The sequence below is a fragment of the Heteronotia binoei genome, chromosome 11 (genome assembly GCF_032191835.1).
Source record: "Heteronotia binoei isolate CCM8104 ecotype False Entrance Well chromosome 11, APGP_CSIRO_Hbin_v1, whole genome shotgun sequence".
In the NCBI taxonomy this organism is placed as follows: domain Eukaryota; kingdom Metazoa; phylum Chordata; class Lepidosauria; order Squamata; family Gekkonidae; genus Heteronotia; species Heteronotia binoei.
This window is the reverse complement of record NC_083233.1, coordinates 77,649,072-77,671,106: the sequence shown is the minus strand read 5'-3', so window position 1 is coordinate 77,671,106 and position 22,035 is coordinate 77,649,072. Positions and strand designations below refer to the sequence as shown.

At 47.5% G+C, this 22,035-nt stretch overlaps 1 protein-coding gene across 1 annotated transcript; it reads left to right on the top strand.

The window, feature by feature from the left end:
• Nucleotides 1-67: 67 nt before the first annotated feature.
• DENR (density regulated re-initiation and release factor) lies at nt 68-21,754 on the top strand. The gene is made up of 8 exons (XM_060250371.1): nt 68-242; nt 6,999-7,109; nt 9,867-9,886; nt 12,561-12,645; nt 15,590-15,673; nt 16,086-16,202; nt 18,398-18,537; nt 21,457-21,754. The coding sequence occupies exons 2-8, from the start codon at nt 7,010-7,012 to the stop codon at nt 21,499-21,501; spliced, it is 591 nt and encodes a 196-aa protein (XP_060106354.1). The 5' UTR covers nt 68-242; nt 6,999-7,009; the 3' UTR covers nt 21,502-21,754.
• The last annotated feature ends 281 nt before the right edge of the window (nt 21,755-22,035 follow it).

Sequence of the window (22,035 nt, the reverse complement as noted above, 5' to 3'; positions counted from 1 at the left end):
CGGCCCATCTCAAGCCAAGCGGCGAAGGCGGAGCCACGAGCAAGAAGCTCATTGGGGAACTCCTGTTGCTGTTACTCCGGCACGGACCTCGCGAGAGGAGACGCCAGATCTCGCGAGATTTCCTGTTCCTGGCTCCCTGAAGCTGTGCCGGCGCTGCTGCTGCTGCATGTGCCGCTCGGGAGGTTGGCAGCGGCAGGAGGAGGAACCACCGGCCCCTCCCCCGTGGCTTAGGGACTCCCTGGGTAAGAAACGCCCTGCCCCCCCTTCCCTTGGGCACCTGTCAGCCTTGAGCCTGGCATGACTCCCTCTCCCCTCCCTATGCCTTGCCCAGCCCTGGGTTGGCACCACCAGCCTTGGCATTCTGCCCCTTTCCAAAAAAAGTTGTTACCTTCAGTTTTTCAAGTCCCTCCCCCCCTGCACACCCATGCCTTTGGGCACTCTTTGCCTAGCGTGCCACTCGCCCCCTGCATGATGCAACCAATCAACCCACCTCTCTGCCCTGGCGACCCCTCCCCTGGGCTCTTTCTGAAGTCATAAGAGAAGCCATGTTGGATCAGCCCAGTGGCCCATCCAGTCCAATACTCTGTGTCACACAGTGCCCCCCCCAAAAAAAACAACTCCAGGTGCCATTGGGAAGTCCATCAGTGGGGCCAGGACACTAGAAGCCCTCCCACTGTGCCCCCCCTCCCCAGCACCAAGAGTACAGAGCATCATTGCCCCAGACATAAGAGAAGCCTTGTTGGATCAGGCCAATGGCCCATCCTGTCCAACACTCTGTGTCTCACAGTGGCTCAAAAAACCCAGGTGCCATCAGGAGGTCCATCAGTGGGGCCAGGACACTAGAAGCCCTCCCGCTGTTCCACCCCTCTCCCCAAGCACCAAGAATACAGAGCATCACTGCCCCAGACAGAGAGTTCTAATATACCTTATGGCTTATAGTCACTGATGGACTTCTGCTCCATATGTTTATCCAATTCCTCTTGAAGCCGTCCATGCTCATAGCTGCCACTACCTCTTGTGGCAGTGAATTCCATGTGTTAATCACCCTTTGGGTGAAGAAGTACTTTTTAAAGTCCGTTCTAACTCGACTGCTCAGCAATTTCATTGAATGTCCACGAGTTCTTGTATTGTGAGAAAGGGAGAAAAGTACTTCTTTCTTTCTCTACCTTCTCTGCCCCATGCATAATCTTGTAGACCTCTATCACGTCACCCCTCAATCGATGTTTCTCCGAGCTAAAGAGCCCCAAGTGTGTTAACCTTCCTTCATTCGGAAAGTCTTCCAACCCTTCCTCTTCCTCCCCCTTTGCCCAGTTTTATGCATTTGTAGGAAATTTTTTTCTGCCCAAGGTTTGCAAAATAGGTTGGGGCGTCTTGGCCAACCAAAACCAGCTGTGGTCCACAGAAGCAGTGAAAAATGAAAAGCTTGCGAAGAACAGATATCCTGGTGGGTCGCTGTGTTGGTTTGTAGTGGGAGAACAAGGTTTGAATCCGGTGGCACCTTTAAGATTGCCCAGGAAAGCTCATGCTTTGAATAAAACGTTGTTGGCCTTAAAGAAGAAGAAGAAGAAGATATTGGATTTATATCCCGCCCTCCACTCCGAAGAGTCTCAGAGCGGCTCACAATCTCCTTTACCTTCCCCACCCCCCACAACAGACACCCTGTGAGGTAGATGAAGATATTGGATTTATATCCCGCCCTCCACTCCGAAGAGTCTCAGAGCGGCTCACAATCTCCTTTACCTTCCTCCCCCACAACAGATGCTCTGTGAGGTAGATGAAGATATTGGATTTATATCCCCCCCCTCCACTCCAAAGAGTCTCAGAGCGGCTCACAATCTCCTTTCCCTTCCTCCCCCACACACACAACGGGCACCCTGTGAGGTAAATGAAGATATTGGATTTAAATCCCACCCTCCACTCCGAAGAGTCTCAGAGCAGCTCACAATCTCCTTTCCCTTCCTCCCCCACAACAGACATCCTGTGAGGTAGATGAAGATATTGGATTTATATCCCCCCCCTCCACTCTGAAGAGTCTCAGAGTGGCTCACAATCTCCTTTACCTTCCTCCCCCACAACAGACACCCTGTGAGGTAGATGAAGATATTGGATTTATATCCCACCCTCCACTCTGAAGAGTCTCAGAGCGGCTCACAATCTCCTTTCCCTTCCTCCCCCACAACAGACACCCTGTGAGGTAGATGAAGATATTGGATTTATATCCCGCCCTCCACTCCAAAGAGTCTCAGAGCGGCTCACAATCTCCTTTACCTTCCTCCCCTCCTTTACCATTCCTCCCTGCCAGTGGACTCACACTTTGTTCCCTGGATATCCCTGGGGACCTCTGCAGCCAGGCCCTCTTGATAGCTTCAAGAAAACGTAAGCCAGGGTTGGCCAAACTTGATTAATGTAAGAGCCACATAGAATAAAGTCAAATGTTTGAGAGCCACAAGATATGAACATCGAAGGAAGGCAGGCAGGCGAATAGATGGAGGGGAGGGATAAGTGGGAAAAAAAGCAATTTTAAATGCATTCTCTCAGCTGCTGGCTGGAGCAGTGATTTAAAGAGAGAAATGCATTCTCTGTTTTGGCCAACCAGCCAGTGAGGGCTTCAAGAGCCACACAATATGTGTGAAAGACCCACACATGGCTCCCAAGCCACAGTTTGGCCACCCCTGACATCAGAGAAGAGGCTCTGTGCTGTTGTCTTTATTTATTGAATTTCTGTTGGTCTGGCTGGCCCATGTATTAGCCCTCCTGGTCCCAGCTCTACTCCCTTTTGTCCTTTTTTTTCGCTAGAGAGGTGGGATTGAACTCAGGACCTTGTGCATGGGACCTGCCAGTGAGGTGTGACCCTTCTTCTCTCGTCTAAATTCAGTTATCTTCCATCTTCACATTTTCTAGCTCAAGACCCTCCACCTTTACCACCCCTCTTAACAGCTGTGCCTTGCCAGCATTGCTTCTCTTTTTGCCCTCATGTTCAGATGTCCCACAAGCTACTTTTTCTGCCTCACTCCTGGTATTCAAAAGGTACTCCTGTTTCTCTCCTCCAACCCTGCCCTCCAAGTCACAAACCGTGGATCTCTCTGCTTTGCCTGCTGCCAAATCAGTATTCAAGATTAGAACATCTGCCATCAATCTTCTGTGTTCATCTGTTAGCTTTGGTCAGTCTTTTAGATAGACATGCTGATCCTGGGGCATTGTATTTGCTCTGCACTCGATCGACCTCTGCTTTCCAGTTCCTGGTTACATCCCATGTGGCCTGTCCCCACCTTGGAAGCCCCCCCTCCCACCCTGTGCTCTAACAGCTGTGCCATGTACGTTAGATATTGTCTCCCCACCACCACCACCATCTTGTATTTTCTGACCCAAAAGGTAATGCATACTGTAGCACCCATACCTTGAAAGCCAGTTTGGTATAGTGGAGAGCCAGTTTGGTGTAGCGGTTAAGTGTGTGGACTCTTATCTGGGAGAACCAGGTTTGATTCCCCACTCTTCCGCTTGCAGCTGCTGGAATGGCCTTGGGTCAACCATAGCTATCGCAGGAGTTAAACATAAGAACATAAGAGAAGCCATGTTGGATCAGGCCAGTGGCTCATCCAGTCCAACACTCTGTGTCACACAGTGGCCAAAAATTTTCTATATATATATATACACACACACACACACACATACATACACATATACACACTGTGGCTAATAGCCACTGATGGACCTCTGCTCCATATCTTTATCCAACCCCCTCTTGAAGCCGGCTATGCTTGCAGCCGCTGCCACCTCCTGCGGCAGTGAATTCCACATGTTAATCACCCTTTGGGTGAAGAAGTACCTCCTTTTATCCTTTCTAACCCGACTGCTCAGCAATTTCATCGAATGCCCACAAGTTCTTGTATTGTGAGAAAGGGAGAAAAGGACTTCTTTCTCTACTTTCTCCATCCCATGCATAATCTTGTAAACCTCTATCATGTCACCCCGCAGTCGACGTTTCTCCAAGCTAAAGAGCCCCAAGCGTTTTAACCTTTCTTCATAGGGAAAGTGTTCCAAACCTTTAATCATTCTAGTTGCCCTTTTCTGCACTTTTCCCAATGCTATAATATCCTTTTTGAGGTGCTGTGACCAGAATTGCACACAGTATTCCAAATGAGACCGCACCATCGATTTATACAAGGGGCATTATGATACTGGCTGATTTGTCCTTGAAAGGGCAGCTGCTTTGAGAGCCCTCTCAGCCGCACCCACCTCACAGGGGGTCTGTTGTGGGGGGAGAAGATATAGGAGATTGTAGGCCACTCTGATTCAGAGAGAAGGGTGGGTTATAAATCTGCAGTCTTCTTCTTCATTCAGCTCATAGTGCTTGCTTCAGATCTTACCTTGATTCTCCTTGGGTCTTGTTTATTTTATTTTTTATTTTTATTTATCTGAGATTTATATCCCGCCCTTCCCACCAGGTGGCTCAGGGCGGCTTACAACATGTAAAACTAACATAAAAGTATAAAATTAAACATTAAAATTAACATTTTATAATTTATAGTTAAAAATCTAGGCAATTGTTATGTACATAAACGTTAAAATCATACAGCGGTCTTAAAGCTACACTCAATTCAAATTCAATTTCAGGTTCAGTATTCAGTATTGTATCTATGTTCTTGGCAAAACTTGCTGTTTTCTAATGGCACCCTGTTGGGTTCTGGTTCTGCTAATTGTGTGAACTTCAGATTGTCAGTTTCCATCTCTTCTCTTATTTCTCTCTGCCCACTTTCTAGTCTCAGGTTTGAAGGTTTGCTGAGATGACTCCTAGGCTCACCATTGGTGCTGAGGTCCTCTTTTGTGGGGGTGGAGGAGGATCTTTTTTCTTTCTGCAAGCTAAAGAGCAAAAAAATGTGGCCAAACTGATTTATGCCCGAGATAAAAACGATGATGGACATATTCTCCTCTTACATTGCCTTAGGATAAACATATGGAGCAGAGGTCCATTGGTGGCTATTAGCCACAGTATATTGTTGGAACTCTCTGTCTGGGGCAGTGATGCTCTGTATTCGGCAGCCAGGCTGCTATTGGGACTACCACGGTGGGAACATGTGCGGCCTGGGCTGCGGGATCTGCATTGGCTGCCGGTTGTGTACCGTGTTCGCTATAAAGTGCTGGTCATTACCTTTAAAGCCCTATATGGCCGAGGACCTGCCTACCTAAGGGACCGCCTCTCCCCATATGTTCCCCAGAGAGCACTGAGATCTAGCTCGCAAAATCTCCTAATAATCCCTGGGCCAAGAGAGGCTCGATTGAAGGCAACCAGGGAGCAAGCCTTCTCCGCAATGGCCCCTCGATGGTGGAATCATCTGCCAGAGATGGTACGAGCCCTGCAGGACTTGAATCAATTCCGCAGGGCTTGTAAAACATTTCTTTTCCAGCTGGCTTTCGAAACAGAACCTGGCTAAACTGATGAAATTGATGTGTAGCCATCCAGCCATCTTGTGGATATTATGACCCATAGTAATGTAGCACCTTTTATCTATTTTAACTAACTTATTTATTATGTTATTGATTATTTAAAATTGCTGTTGTATTGTATTGTTTTATTGAACCATGGAATTCCATGCTTGTGAGCCGCCCTGAGCCCGCCTTTGGCGGGGGAGGGCGGGGTATAAGAATAAATTTATTATTATTATTATTATTATTATTATTATTATTATTATTATTATTATTATTATTATTATTATTATTATTATTATTCTTGGTGTTTGGGTGGGGGCAACAGTGGGAGGGCTTCTAGTGTCCTGGCCCCACTGGTGGACCTCCTGATGGCATCTGGTTTCTTGGCCACTGTGTGATACAGAGTGTTGGACTGGATGGGCCATTGGGTGGATCCAACATGGCTTCTCTTACGTTCGTTTGTCTAAGAGTAAACTCTCTTATTTAGACTCCTTGGTTACCCCAAATTTATGTAGGTCCTTTTCTGCATTCGTGACTCAGCTGTCCCTTTTAATGGTATTGCTGGGTCATCTGCCAAGGGTCCCTTTTTCAAATTAGTTCTGTCCCCGCCCCTTCCAGTCATTGGACTCTCTTTTACATATTCTCCTCCAACGTTCTTTATGAGCTCCAGCTTAGGCTAAAACGGGTTATGCCATGCCTTGATAATTGGACTCTGCTTCAGCTAGCAAAATTAGAGCCAAAGGTTCAATTTCTCGTAGAGCAGGGATGGCCAAACTTGCTTAACAAAAGAGCCACGCAGAATAAATGTCAGATGAGAGCTGCAAGACATGAGCATGAGACGTTGGATAGGAAGGAAGGAGCTTGAAGGTTAAATGCATTCTCCCACCTGCCGCCTGGCTTGGCTTGGAGAAGCGATTTAAAGAGAGATGTGATTTAAAGAGAGAAATGTCTTTTCGAAGCCGGCTGGTGGGAGCTTCCAAGAGCCACACGATATGTGTGAAAGAGCCACCGTTTGGCCACCCTATCTTGGAGGATTCCAATTCTCGTCCCACTTATTTCGTTGCTCAGTTTCTAGAGGTTGTAGAGAATCTTTGAAGGGAGGCGTTTTTCGATTTTATTTATTTATTTTATGATTTATATTCCGCCCTTCCCACCAAGTGGCTCAGGGCTGCTTACAACATAGAATCTCACATAAATTAGGTTTAGGCATTTAAACAGTTACAATAATTAAAACATTTAAAACATTAAGAGCAGCAGAAATCTACTAAAACCACACTTAGTTTCTTGTGCCGGTTAGTTATAGGCCAGCCGGAAGAGGGTTGTCTTACAAGCCCTGCGGAACTGAGCAAGGTCCCGCAGGGCCCTCACCTCTTCCGGCAGCTGGTTCCACCAGGAAGGGGCCATAGCAGAGAAGGCCCGGTCCCTGGTAGATTTTAAACGGGTTTTATTTCAGTTTTTCAATTTTATTGTTTTCAATTTCAATTTTATTGTTTAAGACCTTGGCCTAACGGAGAAAAGAGAGAGAGGATCGTTATTACAGTGCTGACGTTCTCTGCTTGGACGCTTCCTAGGTTTGTGAGGCATGGACGCTGCGGAGCCTCTCGGTCTTGACTGCAAAGGAGACCAAAGGTACAACGCCAGGTCAGATGGCGACTATCCCCTGCGAGTTCTCTACTGCGGAGGCAAGTGCTTAAAGGATACAGGATGTATGAATGCTGAGGATGATGATAGTAATAATTCCATTCATAAGAACAGCCCAGAACAGACAGTGAAAGATCTACCTGGATGTTTGCGAAAGAAAGAAACTTGTCCATGACTTTGTCGATACTCTTCCCATCATAGGGCTTGCCAGCTCAAGGACTGCAGCCTCAGTGTCTTATAAGAACGTTTTCTTTGTTTTTCCTTCCCTCTCCCCCCCCCCCTCGCAAAATGATGTTCCGCCTTTCCTGATCGGTCCAAAAAAACTTCAAAAAACACAAGCCTGATAGATACAGGTTTAAAAAGATAATGCAAAGAACTACAGCGTGAATCTCACCAATGTTCCCTCTAAGCTGCAGAGTCTTGTGAGCAAAAATTCTACTTTGTGAGCGACTAAAGTTGTGAGTCACTGGCATTAAAGTTGTGAGCTCCGGCATAAATGAGTGTGCTCTGGGGTCATCCTTCCTGAGCGGAGACAAAAACGTGTGAGCTGGAGGCTAAAAATCTGTGAGCTGACTCACGCGAACTCAGCTTAGAGGGAACACTGAACCTAACAGTTTTCCAAAACAGAGCACCTATTGCCTGTCTGCAATGCTGGCCCTACCGCTAGGCAAACTAGGTAACTGCCTAGGGCGCTGGTCTTCTGGGGGCACCAACTTGGGCACCTCTTCACATGCCAGAACCTAGCCTTGCCTAGGGAGCTAGAGAGTCTAGGGCCGGCCCTGCCTGTCTGAAATGTTGCTGTAAGTGAAGGCATGGTTTCATGTATCCTTCCGGAGAAAAGCCCACAGAAACAAGAAAGGTTTTGCAAACCTGATAGAAGGTCACCAGCGTAAGTGCCTTCTGGATGGGGGAGAGGCAGTCCTTCCAACAGCGATAATGATTCTCCTGTACTGTTTGCTGTATAAGAAAATGTGGAGTGTGTCCTATATTGCACAGCAAGTAGATTTCCTTTGTGTATATTATCTTCTTGCAACGCCTTGACAGAGGTGGAAAAAGAAACGGGGACGCCTCCGGAAACGAACAGTTTTGAGAAGCTCAGCTGTAAACACATGGTTGAAAAAGAGCAGAATTCTCACCGCCCTCTGCCCTCCTCCTTTGGTGTTAAAATGGGGCTTTACAAAGAGTCGGTGTCCTAATTTCAGCCATTTTAACTTTCTATGAAAAATGAGTGAAACTTATTTATTGCAGTTACTTGCAAAATTTGTATCCTGCCTTTCTGCCGCATCAGGTCTAAACTTTGCTCTGGGTGATTAATAAAATTCAGGCCATGGTAGGATTTGACACTGTAGATACATCATAGAATCATAGAGTTGGAAAGGACCTCCAGGGTCATCTAGTCCAACCCCCTGCACAGTGCAGGAAACTCACAAATGCCACCCCCTAAATTCACAGGGTCTTCATTGCTGTCAAATGGCCATCTGGCCTCTGTTCAAAAACCTCCAAGGAGGGAGAGTCCACCACCTCCCAAGGAGGAATCCTGTTCCACTGAGGAACCGCTTTTAATGGTCAGGAAGTTCTTCCTGGAGAGCCAGTTTGGTGTAGTGGTTAAGTGTGCGGACTCCTCCACTTGCAACTGCTGGCATGGCCTTGGGTCAGCCATAGCTCTGGCAGAGGTTGTCCTTGAAAGGGCAGCTGCTGTGAGAGCCCTCTCAGCCCCACCCACCTCACAGGGTGTCTGTTGTGGGGGAGGAAGGTAAAGGAGATTGTGAGCCGCTCTGAGACTCTTCAGAGTGGAGGGCGGGATGTAAATCCAATATCTTCTTCTTCTTCTTCTTCCTAATGTTGAGCTGGAAACTCTTTTGATTTAATTTCAACCCACTGGTTCTGGTCCGGCCTTCTGAAAACAATTCCACACCATCCTCTACATGACAGCCCTTCAGGTACTTGAAGATGGTGATCCTATCACCTCTCAGCCGCCTCCTCTCCAGGCTAAACATACCCAGCTCCTTCAACCTTTCCTCATAGGACTTGGTCTCCAGACCCCTCACCATCTTTGTCGCCCTCCTCTGGACCCGTTCCAGCTTGTCTATCAGTCAGAAGCGTGTTGGGGTTTTAAATGCATGTGTTATAGAGATGTTATTAAAAGTTATTGTAGTGTAAAGTGTCTGCTGTAATAGTTCCATTAGGCTTTAAGGAGCCATGGGAGTCTCTGTCATAAGAACATAAAAGAAGCCATTTTGGATCAGGCCAGTGGCCAGTCCAGTCCAACACTGTCACACAGTGGCCAAGAAAACCCAGGTGCCATCAAGAGGTCTATCAGTGGGGCCAGGACACTAGAAGACCTCCCACTATTGCCACGCCCCCAAGCACCAAGAATACAGAGCATCACTTGCCCCAGACAGAGAGTTCCATCTATACCTTGCGGCTAATAGCCACTGATGGACTTCTGCTCCATATGTTTATCCAATTCCTCTTGTAGCCATCCATGCTTGTAGCCGCCACTACCTCTTGTGGCTGTGAATTCCATGTGTTAATCACTCTTTGGGCGAAGAAGTACTGTTTTTTATCTGTTCTAACCTGACTGCTCCGCAATTTCGTTGAGTGCCCACGAGTTCTCGTATTGTGAGAAAGGGAGAAAAGGACGTTCTTTGTCGTGCCGTTGAAGTGAGCTGGCAGTACAATCCTCTGCAGAGTTAGTCTACTCCTAGTCCATTGTTTTCAGTAGGCTGAGAATGGCATAACTCTTTAGGGAAAATGTAATATTCCTAATCAAACTGGTTTTTCTTTTTTTTTTTCAGTTTGCTCGTTGCCAACAGAGGTGAGTCGCCTTCATTTTTATTGCCTTGGTTTCCCTGCTGGCATCCTTTTTACGTCCCAGTGAAACGGAGATAGGAGTGTAGGGGTATGGCCCAGATTATGTGAATGAGTATCTCTTTGTGCAGATTGCATCTTTGGCCGAAGACTGGCCAAAGAGGCCCTGAATAGGAAGCTGTCACCATCGGAAGCATGGCATAAAGCTATTGGGGGGATGAAGGGACTTAACAGTGGTGGCACCTTGATTTGGGGACCTCTTCTCCCAGTATGACCCCCCCCTCACCTACTGCATGAACAGCCTTTTTGTCATCCACTAGGGCAAGGGCCTTCTTGGTGGCTGCTCCTGCCCTCTGGAACACAGTGCCCAACAAGGTTCATGCCCTGCTGGATCTGTTAGGGTTCTATAGGGCATGCAAGTCTGCCTTGTTTTGTGCAGCGTTTAATTAACCAAGAGTATGGGCGAGCCAGCTGGCTGGTTGAATTTTTATTAGAATCTGTTATATTTATTTGTGTTTATAGGCTTTACTGTCTATTTTAAGTTGTAATGTTACGTTGCGTATATTGTGAACCACCCTGACTAGAAGAGAAGGGTGCAGGTTATAAATCGGATGAATAAATGAAACTGTGGACTTGCCAAGGGAGGCAGACCGGATTCGCTTTCCCCTGAACGGAATGTGTTGAGGCTCTTCTGTTCGGGACAGCTCTGGGCAGTGGAGGTGGAGTGATGTCCCTCTGTGAGCTGCGCTTCTTCAGGCTTTTTTAAAATGACCTTTTAGGGCTTATCCGGACCAAATGGCCGAGCCGCGCTGTTTTACGTGACCACGTGATCCGTTAGTTTGCCCTCCTAATCGACAAACCGCATGTGTTCCAGCCACAATACCTGATCCCCTCGTCCGATGAAGCGTGCTTAGAGAGCACACGAAATCTTACGTTCTAAATAAAACTCGGCTGGTTTTAAAGGTGCCCCTTGACTCCTGCTTTGCTCAGCTGCTTCAGACCAACACGGCTGGCCCACCTGCACTTAATCAGGCTGGTTTCTTTTTTCAAAAGAAAATAGCAGGTGTCTGATCGATGCTGCCCTTAGACTGAGCTAGGCCATTGGTCCGTTGAGCTGAGGACAGTGTGCCGGACCTGAAATCTCAGTAAGAAACAACAACACCCGACACTAGGCAGTGCATAAATTATTAAGTCCCATGCTGGAAGATGCCTGTCTGATTGAGCGCTGCCTTAATTCCACTGGCTGCATTAATGCTTAGGCAACGTGGGGAATAATAAAGAAACTCAGGAATGTAACAAGAAACATTTCCTTGATACCCACGTATACTCGATCGAAGCAGGAAACTCAGAAATCGTAATAGAAATGACCTTGGCATCCAAATTAACTCGACCGAAGCTCTCACCGCTGTCGAAGATTGAAAATACAATGCAAGACAAAACTATGGAGTGACGGCCTATACAAGAAGAATTAACAACGCCCGACACTAGGCAATATATCAATTATTAAGTCCCACGGTGCAGTGTTGTTAGCCCAAGTAGTACAAACATCCAAACGAAGACCTTGGGTTTTTATTCCTCCATTTTGATTTTTTCATAAGAACATAAGAGAAGCCATGTTGGATCAGGCCAATGGCTCATCCAGTCCAACACTTTCGGCCACTGTGTGACCCAGAGTGTTGGACTAGATGGGCCATTGGCCTGATCCAACATGACTTTTCTTATGTCCTTATGTTTGGACCAGTGATTCTCGGTATTCTTGGTGTTTGGAGGGGCCATAGTGGGAGGGCTTCTGGCCCCACTGGTGGACCTCCTGATGGCACTTGGTTTTTTTGGCCACTGTATGACAGAGTGTTGGACTAGATGGGCCATTGGCCTGATCCAACATGGCTTCTCTTATGTTCTTATGTGACACAGAGTGTTGGACTGGATGGGCCACTGGCCTGATCCAACATGTCTTCTCTTATGTTCTTATGTGACTCAGAGCATTGGACTGGATGGGCTATTGGCCTGATCCAACATGGCTTCTCTTATGTGACACAGAGCATTGGACTGAGTGGGCCATTGGCCTAATCCAACATGGCTTCTCTTATGTGACACAGAGTGTTGGACTGGATGAGCCATTGGCCTGATCCAGCATGACTTCTCTTATGATCTTATGAAAAAATTGAAACTGAGTAATAACCCAGGGTCTTCATTTGGACTACTTGGGCTAACAACATTGCACCGTGGGACTTAATAATTTATGTATTGCCTAGTGTCGGGTGCTGTTGATTCTTCTTGTATAGGCCGTCACTCCATAATTTTGTGTTGTATTTGCCTGGGTATCGCAGACCGTTTAAGCTAGTCTCCCAAATGTGAGCAAGGTTGAGCAGAAGTGTCCTGTGCTAGCCAGGAAGTCCTGGGGAGGAGGGTTGGGTCCCCCTTGGTGAGAGTTTCTCCCTGCTGTAACTTCCAGGGGAATGAAGTATTCTAGATGCAAGCTGTTTGTGCAGCCGTAGACAAACTGCTTTGCTGTGCAGATAGATCCAAGCGGGCAGCCGTGTTGGTCTGAAGCAGTAGAACAAAGTAGGAGTCAAGTGGTTGGTCTTAAAGGTGCAACTTGACTCCTGCTTTGCTTTGTGCGCGCGCACGTGTGTGTGTGTGTATAGCTTCCCAACTAATGAATTGCATTTCTCTCACAGTATTGCGAATACATGCCTGATGTGGCAAAATGCAGGCAGTGGCTAGAGAAGAATTTTCCAAACGAGTTTGCAAAACTGACTGTAGGTAAGAGGATCTTTCTCTAGCATTAACGGGAGACTTGGGGGTTCAGAAAGCTGGGCGCAAAGGCAGAGAGAGGCTGTGGGGATTTTGCTGTGGGAACAGGGTTGTACTTAGAGATGCTGACATATAAACTATTCTAAATTACAACTCTTGAGTATATCCATGCCTCACTCTTTCGGTAGCAATGGTTGGAAGCGTGAGACACAGATATATTCATTCTTTCTGGGCGTGGCAGTCCTTCTTTCAATGCTCATCATGTCAGATCCTTTAGGGTTTCGTGTAGCTCCCCTTTCCACCCCCAGTGACTCCCCCAATCCTTTGCTTCAGTGAGAAGACAAATAGACCCCCCCCCCCGAGCATGTTTGCGTGCTTGCAATTTCTAACAAATTTGCTTCCTCCCAAGGGTAAAACTGAGTGTCTTGACTATGGAAACTGTGAAAATATGTTAGCCTTCAAGGTACTCCGTTGCCTTTGCAGTAACCTATTGTGGCCTGGTTCACATATGCAACCTCTCCCCCCCCCCCAGATGGTAAAATGGACTGCACCACTTCAAATTGTGGGCAGAGGGTCATGGGAGGATCACATTTTGGAATAATCCTCGGTATTTAAAAGCTCCCAGAAAACAGCAGACCAGGACCTCAAGCAAAGTGGGGGTGGGGGAGAGAGTCTGTTCTCCCTGCATTGCTAGTTTTCAGCTTGCATGGAGTTTCAGAGCTGCAATCCATCCACTGCAGTGCAAACTGCAGAGAGCCAGTGTGGCGTAGTGGTTAAACGCGCGGACTCTAATCTGGGAGAACCGGGTTTCATTCCCTACTCCTCCTCCACATGCACCCGCTGAGTGACCTTGGGTCACTCTCAGAGCTGTTCTCTCAAGAGCAGTTCTCTCAGAACTCTCTCAACCCCAGCTGCCTCACAGGGTGTCTGTTGTGGGGAGAGGAGAGAAGGAGATTGTAAGCTGCTCTGAGACTCCCATGTGAAGGGCGGGATATAAGTCCAATCCCCTCCTCCTCCTCCACCACCTCGTCCTTCGTCTGTGGTGCAGTCAGCATTCTGCTGTCTCCTTCCCCTGCCTGCGTGAACCTAACAGGGCAACTCTGTTCCATGGGGTCATGTGATGATACCCCTAGAGCAGGGGTGGCCAAACTGTTGCTTCGCACGTGGCACTTTCACACAAACTGTGTGGCTCTTGAAGCCCATTGGCCAGCTTAGAGGAGGCATTTCTCTTTCAAAGGCAGCTTGGAGAATGCATTTAAAATTACTTTCTTTATAACTCCCCCTCCCCCATCTATTTTCCTTCCTTCCTTCCTTCCTTCCTTCCTTCCTTCCTTCCTTCCTTCCTTCCTTCCTTCCTTCCTTCCTTCCTTCCTTCCTTCCTTCCTTCCTTCCTTCCCTCCCTATCTCCCTTCCTCTCTCCCTCCCTCCCTTCCCCCCTCCCTCCCTCCCTAACATCTGGCATTCATGTTTTGAGGCTCTCAGACATCCGACATTTATTCTACATGGCTCTTACGTTAAGCAAGTTTGGCCACCCCTGCCCTAGAAGAAGAAGAAGAATTGCAGATTTATACCCCGCCCTTCTCCCTGAATCAGAGACTCAGAGAGCGGCTTACAATCTTCCATATCTTCTCCCCCCCACAACAGACACCCTGTGAGGTGGGTGGGGCTGAGAGGGCTCTCACAGCAGCTGCCCTTTCAAGGACAACTCTGCCAGAGCTATGGCTGGCCCAAGCAGCTGCAAGTGGAGGAGTGCGGAATCAAACCCAGTTCTCCTAGATAAGAGTCCACACACTTAACCACTACACCAAACTGGCAATCGTTTCACTTAACATAGCAGGCGGAGGAATTCGAGGAAGAGTCGCAGCAGGTCTTTCTGGGGGGTGGGTTGCTATTTGCATCAACAGGGAAGGGATTTGAGGTCAGTATTCCTTTTCATCTGTCCTGGAGGGCCCAGGCTAGCCTGATCTCATCAGAGGTCTTGGAAACTAAGCCGGGTCAGCTCTGGCCAATACTTGGATGGGAGATCATCAAGTAATACCAGGGTCATTACGTAGAGGCAGGCAATGGCAAAGTGTCTCTCACTGTCTCATGCCTTAAAAACCCTACAGAGTTGCCATTAATCAGCTGGGACATGACCCCACCATCCCCAATCCTTTTCACCTCTTCCCTATTGCTTTCTTTCTCAACGAGAACAGTTCAGGAATTAAATGTGCTGAGAAGCTATTTGGCTGCAAGATCTGGCCCAGAGAGTATCACTATAAAAAACATTGTGTGCAGTCCAGAGAGCTAAATTATCCTTGCTTAAATTCCACTGATTTCACCATGGTACAAGTCTGCTTAGTTTCATTCAGAAATAACCATTTAAAAAAAAGTTTTATTGAAAACTTAGCAGAAAAATATAACACCAACGTGAAAAGACTAGAACGGTGAAAGCTCAGCTAGATATAGGCAATTATTTACATTATAAGACATTATTAACTCTGCTCACAACCTGAGTTTCATCCCGGCGAAAGCTGGGTTCAGGTAGCCGGCTCAAGGTTGACTCTGCCTTCCATCCTTCCGAGGTCGGTAAAATGAGTACCCAGGGAAAGCGTAGATGACTGGGGAAGGCAAGGGCAAACCAACCTGTTAAAAAAGTCTGCCGTGAAAACGTCACATGCGACATCACCCCAGAGTCGGAAGCGACTGGTGCTTGCACGGGGGACTACCTTTACTTATAATAATATTGAAGGGATAAAATAATTAAATTAAATTAAAAATTAAATAAAGAAGACCTTGTATTAGGCAAAAATAAATAAGAATAAGATTAGGGGAGGGAAAGGAAGGAAAGTGGGTGGGAGGAATGGAAAGAAGAAAAATTGAACCAGGAGGTTAACGAATGGCTAAAAGTGAAAGAAATAACCATTTTTTTAAAAAAACCAACAGTTTAACCTTGTTTTATATTCTGATGTAGAAAACTCTCCTAAACAAGAATCTGGAGTTGGAGAAGGCCAAGGAACAACAGGAGAAGAGGAAGAGAAGAAAAAGCAAAAGAGAGGCAAGGTCTAAACAGCCAGTTATTTACAGGCTGAAATACAGCCAAGAATACAGCCAAGGGGAGGGACGGTGGCTCAGTGGCAGAGCATCTGCTTGGGAAGCAGAAGGTCCCAGGTTCAATCCCTGGCATCTCCAAAAAAGGGTCCAGGCAAATAGGTGTGAAAAACCTCCGCTTGAGACCCTGGAGAGCCGCTGCCAGTCTGAGAAGACAATACTGACTTTGATGGACCCAGGAGGGTCTGATTCAGTAGAAAGCAGCTTCATATGTTCATGTTCAATGGGGCTCTGTAGAGGCTGGCTGACAAGGACCATATTGCAGATGCTGGGAGGTGGAAAGATCTGACATCTCGGCCTGGCCTTGCCTGTCAGGTGTCTGCCGGGACTCTTATGGCCTTTCCCTGCCCTGTCCCTAGGTGGAAGAGGTCAGATAAAACAGAAGAAGAAGACTGTGCCTCAGAAAGTGACGATAGCGAAAATTCCTCGGGCCAAAAAGAAATACGTCACAAGGGTGTGTGGTCTTGCGACTTTCGGTGAGTGAAGGAGGTCTTAAAGCGTCGTCCTCAGTGAGGTCTTGAACCAACGTTTGCTGGGCTGTGCCATTGTACAGTGCAGCTGGAGAACCGTGTGAATGAGGACTTTTTTGTAACGAAACCCTGCCCCCCCCCCCAATTTCTGAATTGTGGAATTCACGAGGCTTGTTGTCTAGCTGGAGTTCCAAATAGAAAGACAACTGGGTAACAACAAGCTTGAAGATTTATTTGCCAGGCAAATGGCGATCACAGAAACAGGTCTGTAAAGAAAAAAACACACCAGTGCCTGGATGTTCCCATCAGTGAGAGAAAGTTTGGTGTAGTGGTTAAGAATGTGGACTCTAAGCTGGAGGAACCAGGTTTGAGTCCCAACTCCTCCTCCACGTGCAGCTGCTGTTTCAGAGCTGCTGTTTCAGAGCTGTTCTTTCAAGGGCAGTTCTCTCAGAGCTCTCTCAGCCCCGCCTTCCTCACAGGGTGTCTGTTGTGGGGAGAGGAAGGGAAATAGGCTGTAACCCGCTCTGAGACTCCCAAGTGAAGGGCAAGGTATAAATCCAGTCTCTTCTTTTTTCCTCCTCAATGCAGTGCCGATGGGCACCATGGTTCCCTCCAACTGTTTGTAGAAAGTAGGTGAGGCCAAAAGAGTCTTTTGTCCAGCTAGGCTTCTGATTGGCCTTCGGAGATCTGATTGGCTGTGGAGATTTTTAAAGACGTTGATTCAGCAGCAACCGCCGCCACATGACAGGGATCTTCACTGTGTGGACTGATGGTAACCCGTGTCAGCCATTTTGCAGCTGGCTCCATCTCCTGCGGCATCTTGTAGCTGTGCCCACCATGCTGTGGCAGAATTTCAGAGGTGCCCACAGACTCAAAAACGGTTGGGGGTCCCCAGTTTAGCTGCTGTTGGATGTCCTGTGCTGTGGATATGAACTGGGAGGGCGCTAGATTGCAGTGGGTCTGGGCAAGGCCTGTTCTCCACCCTCCCACCCCTGCTTGTGCAGCCTTAGGAGAGAAAGACAGGCTATAATGTATAATAAATAATCCCCCCCGCTTCTCTCCTTCCTTCAGCTTCTCCCCCTCTGTCAAAGAGAGCCAGTTTGGTGTAGTGGTTAAGTGTGCGGACTCTTATCTGGGAGAACCGGGTTTGATTCCCCACTTCTCCACTTGCACTTGCTGGAATAGCCTTGGGTCAGCCAGAGCTCTCTTATCTGGGAGAACCGGGTTTGATTCTCCACTCCTCCACCTGCAGCTGCTGGAAGGGCCTTGGGTCAGCAATAGCTCTCTTATCTGGGAGAACTGGGTTTGATTCCCCACTCCTCCACTTGCAGCTGCTGGAATGGCCTTGGGTTAGCCATAGCTCTCTTATCTGGGAGAACCGGGTTTGATTCCCCACTCCTCCACCTGCAGCTGCTGGAATGGTCTTGGGACAGCCATAGCTCTCTTATCTGGGAGAACCGGGTTTGATTCCCCACTCCTCCACTTGCAGCTGCTGGAATGGCCTTGGGTCAGCCATAGCCCTCTTATCTGGGAGAACCAGGTTTGATTCCCCTCTCCTCCACTTGCACCTGCTGGAAAGGCCTTGGGTCAACCAGAGCTCTCTTATCTGGGAGAACTGGGTTTGATTCCCCACTTTTCCACTTGCACCTGCTGGAATGGCCTGGGGTCAGCCATAGCTTTCGTAGGAGTTGTCCTTGAAAGGGCAGCTTCTGGAAGAGCTCTCTTAGCCCCACCTACCTCACAGGGTGTCTGTTGGGGGGGAGGAAGGTAAAGGAGATTGTGACCGCTCTGAGATTCAGAGTATAGGGCAGGATATAAATCCAATACCTTCTTCTTCAATTCTGTTTGGGGCAGGGGTCTTCTCGGGGTGGGATTGGGGGCCTTCTGTTATTCTGCAAAGCAACATGCACAGCATAGGCTTCGCACCTCTGCGTTGGGAAATCCCTGGAGATTTGGGGACAGAGTTTGGAGAGGAAGTGGTTTGAGGAGGGACCTCCATGAGGTATAAAGCCCTAGAGTTCAACCTCCAAAAGAAGCCATTTCCTTCAGGGGAACCGATCTCTGTTATCTGGAGATGAGTTGAAATTCTGTGAGAACTCCAGGCCCTTCCTGGAGAGTTAGGCAACCCTACTACAATGGCGGTATGACAGAAATAAGGAAAGACCGGTGGTCACGGTTCCTCCTTGTTCTTGGTTTAACAGAAATAGATCTCAAGGAAGCACAAAGGTTCTTTGCTCAGAAGTTTTCCTGCGGTGCCTCAGTCACAGGGGAGGACGAAATCATCATTCAGGGCGACTTCACGGATGACATCATCGACGTCATCCAAGAGAAGTGGACGGAGGTAAACCACGCCTTTTCTCTCCCCACCCCACCCCCACAAGTTTTTAAATTTCCATGTGCTATTTTTTTTCCTCTGGCGATTTTTGGGAGACCAAAAACTAAGAGCGTCTGACAAAGAGAGCTTTAATTCTCAGAGTCTATATCTTGAAAATCTTACTCGTTTCTAAGGTGCTTCTAGGCTTCATGCCATAAAACTAACTGAAAAAAGATTCAGGGCAGACCAAAGAAAGAACTTCGCATGAGCGGAAGATGCTCGTCGGTACAGTGGGACGTATGCAGCCTTCCCTTCTTGAGCGCTGTGTAGTCCATTAAGATTTTTTTTTTTCGCTCTTCATGAGGACTAGCAACTCTGTATGACTTTCAGTTGTTGAGGAAATTGTACAGCTACCACTGTGTTCTGCATTCAGGGCCAAATTCATACAAGGGTGGCCTTGTCTCCTCTCTGTAAAGCAGGCAGGACTTCAAAGCCGTGGGGCGGGAAGTGGGTCTGACCCCATAGCTTTTGCCTCTAACGGAAGGGAAGGCTGCATACGGCCCACTGTACCGACGAGCATCTTCCACTCATGCGAAGTTCTTTCTTTGGTCTGTCCTGAATCTTTTTTCAGTCAGTTTTATGGCACGAAGTATTATTAGGTAGTAACACAAGGGAGCAATATGTCCCTCCCACATACATCATATTCCCAAAATTATAAACCTCTCTTGTAGCCTCCTTTGAGGTTTTTGGTTGAGGGTGAAACAACACTCAAACGCTTCAGCGGTTCTTTGTAACTCTATGCGGGGGTGTCAAACAGATGGTCTGCAGGCCAGAACTGGCCCCTGCAGGGCTCCTATCCATCCTGTGAGCAACTGGCTCTTGTCTCCTTACTGCATCACAGCTCATTTTTGCCCAGCTCTCTCCTCTCCTGCTTCCTGCTTCGCAGAGGAGAGAAAGAAAATCAAGCCTCCCTTGTGCGGACTCTTTATCTGGGAGAACTGGGTTTGATTCCCCACTCCTCCACTTACAGCTGCTGGAATGGCCTTGGGTCAGCCACAGCTCTGGCAGGAGTTGTCCTTCAAAAGGCAGCTGCTGGAAGAGCCCTCTTAGCCCCACCCACCTCACAGGGTGTCTGTTGTGGGGGAAGAAGATATAGAAGATTGTAAGTCGCTCTGAGTATCTGATTCAGAGAGAAGGGCGGGGTATAAATCTGAAGTCTTCTTTCTTCTTTCAGAGAGAAAGGCGGGGTATAAATCTGCAGTTTTCTTTCTTCTTTCAGAGAGAAGGGTGGGGTATAAATCTGCAGTCTTCTTTCTTCTTCTTCTTCCCTTGATTGGCTGAGGGCTCCTCTCCCTCCTCCCCCTGAAGGGCTGGCAGTTCAGGAGAGACCCAAGGAAGAAATTCTTCACCCAGCGCATAGTTAAAACTTTGGAACTCGCTGCCATCAGATGTGATGATGGCCACCAACTTGGAAGGTTCTAAAAGGGGGAAGGGTGTGGATGAATTCATAGAGGAATGAGCCATCAGTGGCTACTAGTCACGATGGATATCTACTTCCTCCAGTACCAGAGACAGTGGGCCTCTCCATATCTGTTGCTGAGGCGCACGGGCAGGAGGCTGCTGTCACGGTCCTCCTGCTCGTGAGCTTCCTAGAGAGGCAGCTGGCCGGCCATAGTGTGAGCAGAGTTCTGGGCTTGATGGGCCTTTGTTCTGATCCAGCAGGACTTTTGTTATGTTCTTAATAGACCAGGGATGGCCGAGCTTGCTTAATGCCAGAGCCACATAGAATAAGCGTCAGATGTTTGAGAGTTCCAAAACATGAGCATCAGATTTTTGAGGGTGGATGGATGAATGGATGGATAGATGATTGATTGATTTTGGGGAGGGGAGAGGTGGAAAGAAAGCAATTTTTACTTTAAATGGGTTCTCCAAGCCACCAGCTGGCTGGCTGGATGGATAGATAGATGATTGATTGATTTTGGGGAGGGGAGAAGTAGAAATAAAGCAATTTTAACTTTAAATGTGTTCTCCAAGCCACGAGCTGGATGAATGGATAGGTAGATGATTGATTGATTTTGGGGAGGTGAGAGGTGGAAAGAAAGCAATTTTAACTTTAAATGTGTTCTCCAAGCCACGAGCTGGATGAATGGATAGGTAGATGATTGATTGATTTTGGGGAGGTGAGAGGTGGAAAGAAAGCAATTTTAACTTTAAATGTGTTCTCCAAGCCACGAGCTGGATGAATGGATAGGTAGATGATTGATTGATTTTGGGGAGGTGAGAGGTGGAAAGAAAGCAATTTTAACTTTAAATGTGTTCTCCAAGCCACCGGCTGGATGAATGGATAGGTAGATGATTGATTGATTTGGGGGAGGGGCGAGGTGGAAAGAAAGCAATTTTAACTTTAAATGTGTTCTCCAAGCCACCGGCTGGATGGATGGATAGATGATTGATTGATTTGGGGGAGGGGCGAGGTGGAAAGAAAGCAATTTTAACTTTAAATGTGTTCTCCAAGCCACCGGCTGGATGGATGGATAGATGATTGATTGATTTGGGGGAGGGGCGAGGTGGAAAGAAAGCAATTTTAACTTTAAATGTGTTCTCCAAGCCACCTGATGGGATGGTGGGGGTTTCAAGAGCCACGCAATATGTGTGAAAGAGCTACATGTGGCTCCTGAGCCACAGTTTGGCCACCCCTGTAATAGACTCTCAGCTGGTCTCCAGCACCACACTCAGCTCTGATTGGATGTTGGGGGAACAGGGAATTCTAGTTCTTTTGACCAATGCATCGGGTCAAATTCTTCTCCTTTCCTGGGGAGCTATCTGAAATTTCAGAAATCCTGACCTTGTCTTGAGCCCCGCCCCCCTACACACACACACTTTGTTATTATTTTACTTTTAAAAATGCCATTCCGAGCAATAATGCGGTTTTCTTTCTGTTTGCAGGTGGATGACGACAGCATCGAAGATCTAGGAGAAGTCAAGAAGTGATTCTCTTTTTTTAAAAACCCTGCCTTTTAATAACCACCGAGTTCTAGTCGACGTAGCCAAAGCGAGGCTTCTCTAAGTGTGTCCACCCGACAGCAAACTGTTCCACGGGTCGTTACTGTTGGCAATGTCACTGTCCTATTGGCTGCTTACTTTCTGTTTGTGATTTCTGCCAAAGTTTAAACCTGGGGAAGTGGGTCTATCATGCTTGCGCATGACGTAGAGACTTAAATAAAGAAGTTATTGTTCCTCCCCAGTTGATGGTTTTCCTCCTTTTGTTTCCCTTCCCCTGCACACTTTTGCAGTTTCTGCTCCTTCATTGGCCCACTCTAGAATCTCTTTAAAGAAAGGATTCAGAAGACCAGAAATAACCTATGAGCTCATTCAGCATAGTCTAATCCAGGGGTCCCCAACCCCCGGTCCGTGGACTGGTACCGGTCTGTGGCCTGTTAGCAACTGGGCCGTGAGTTGTATAATTATTTCATTATATATTACAAAGTAGTAATAATAAGAAGACATTGGATTTATATCCTGCCC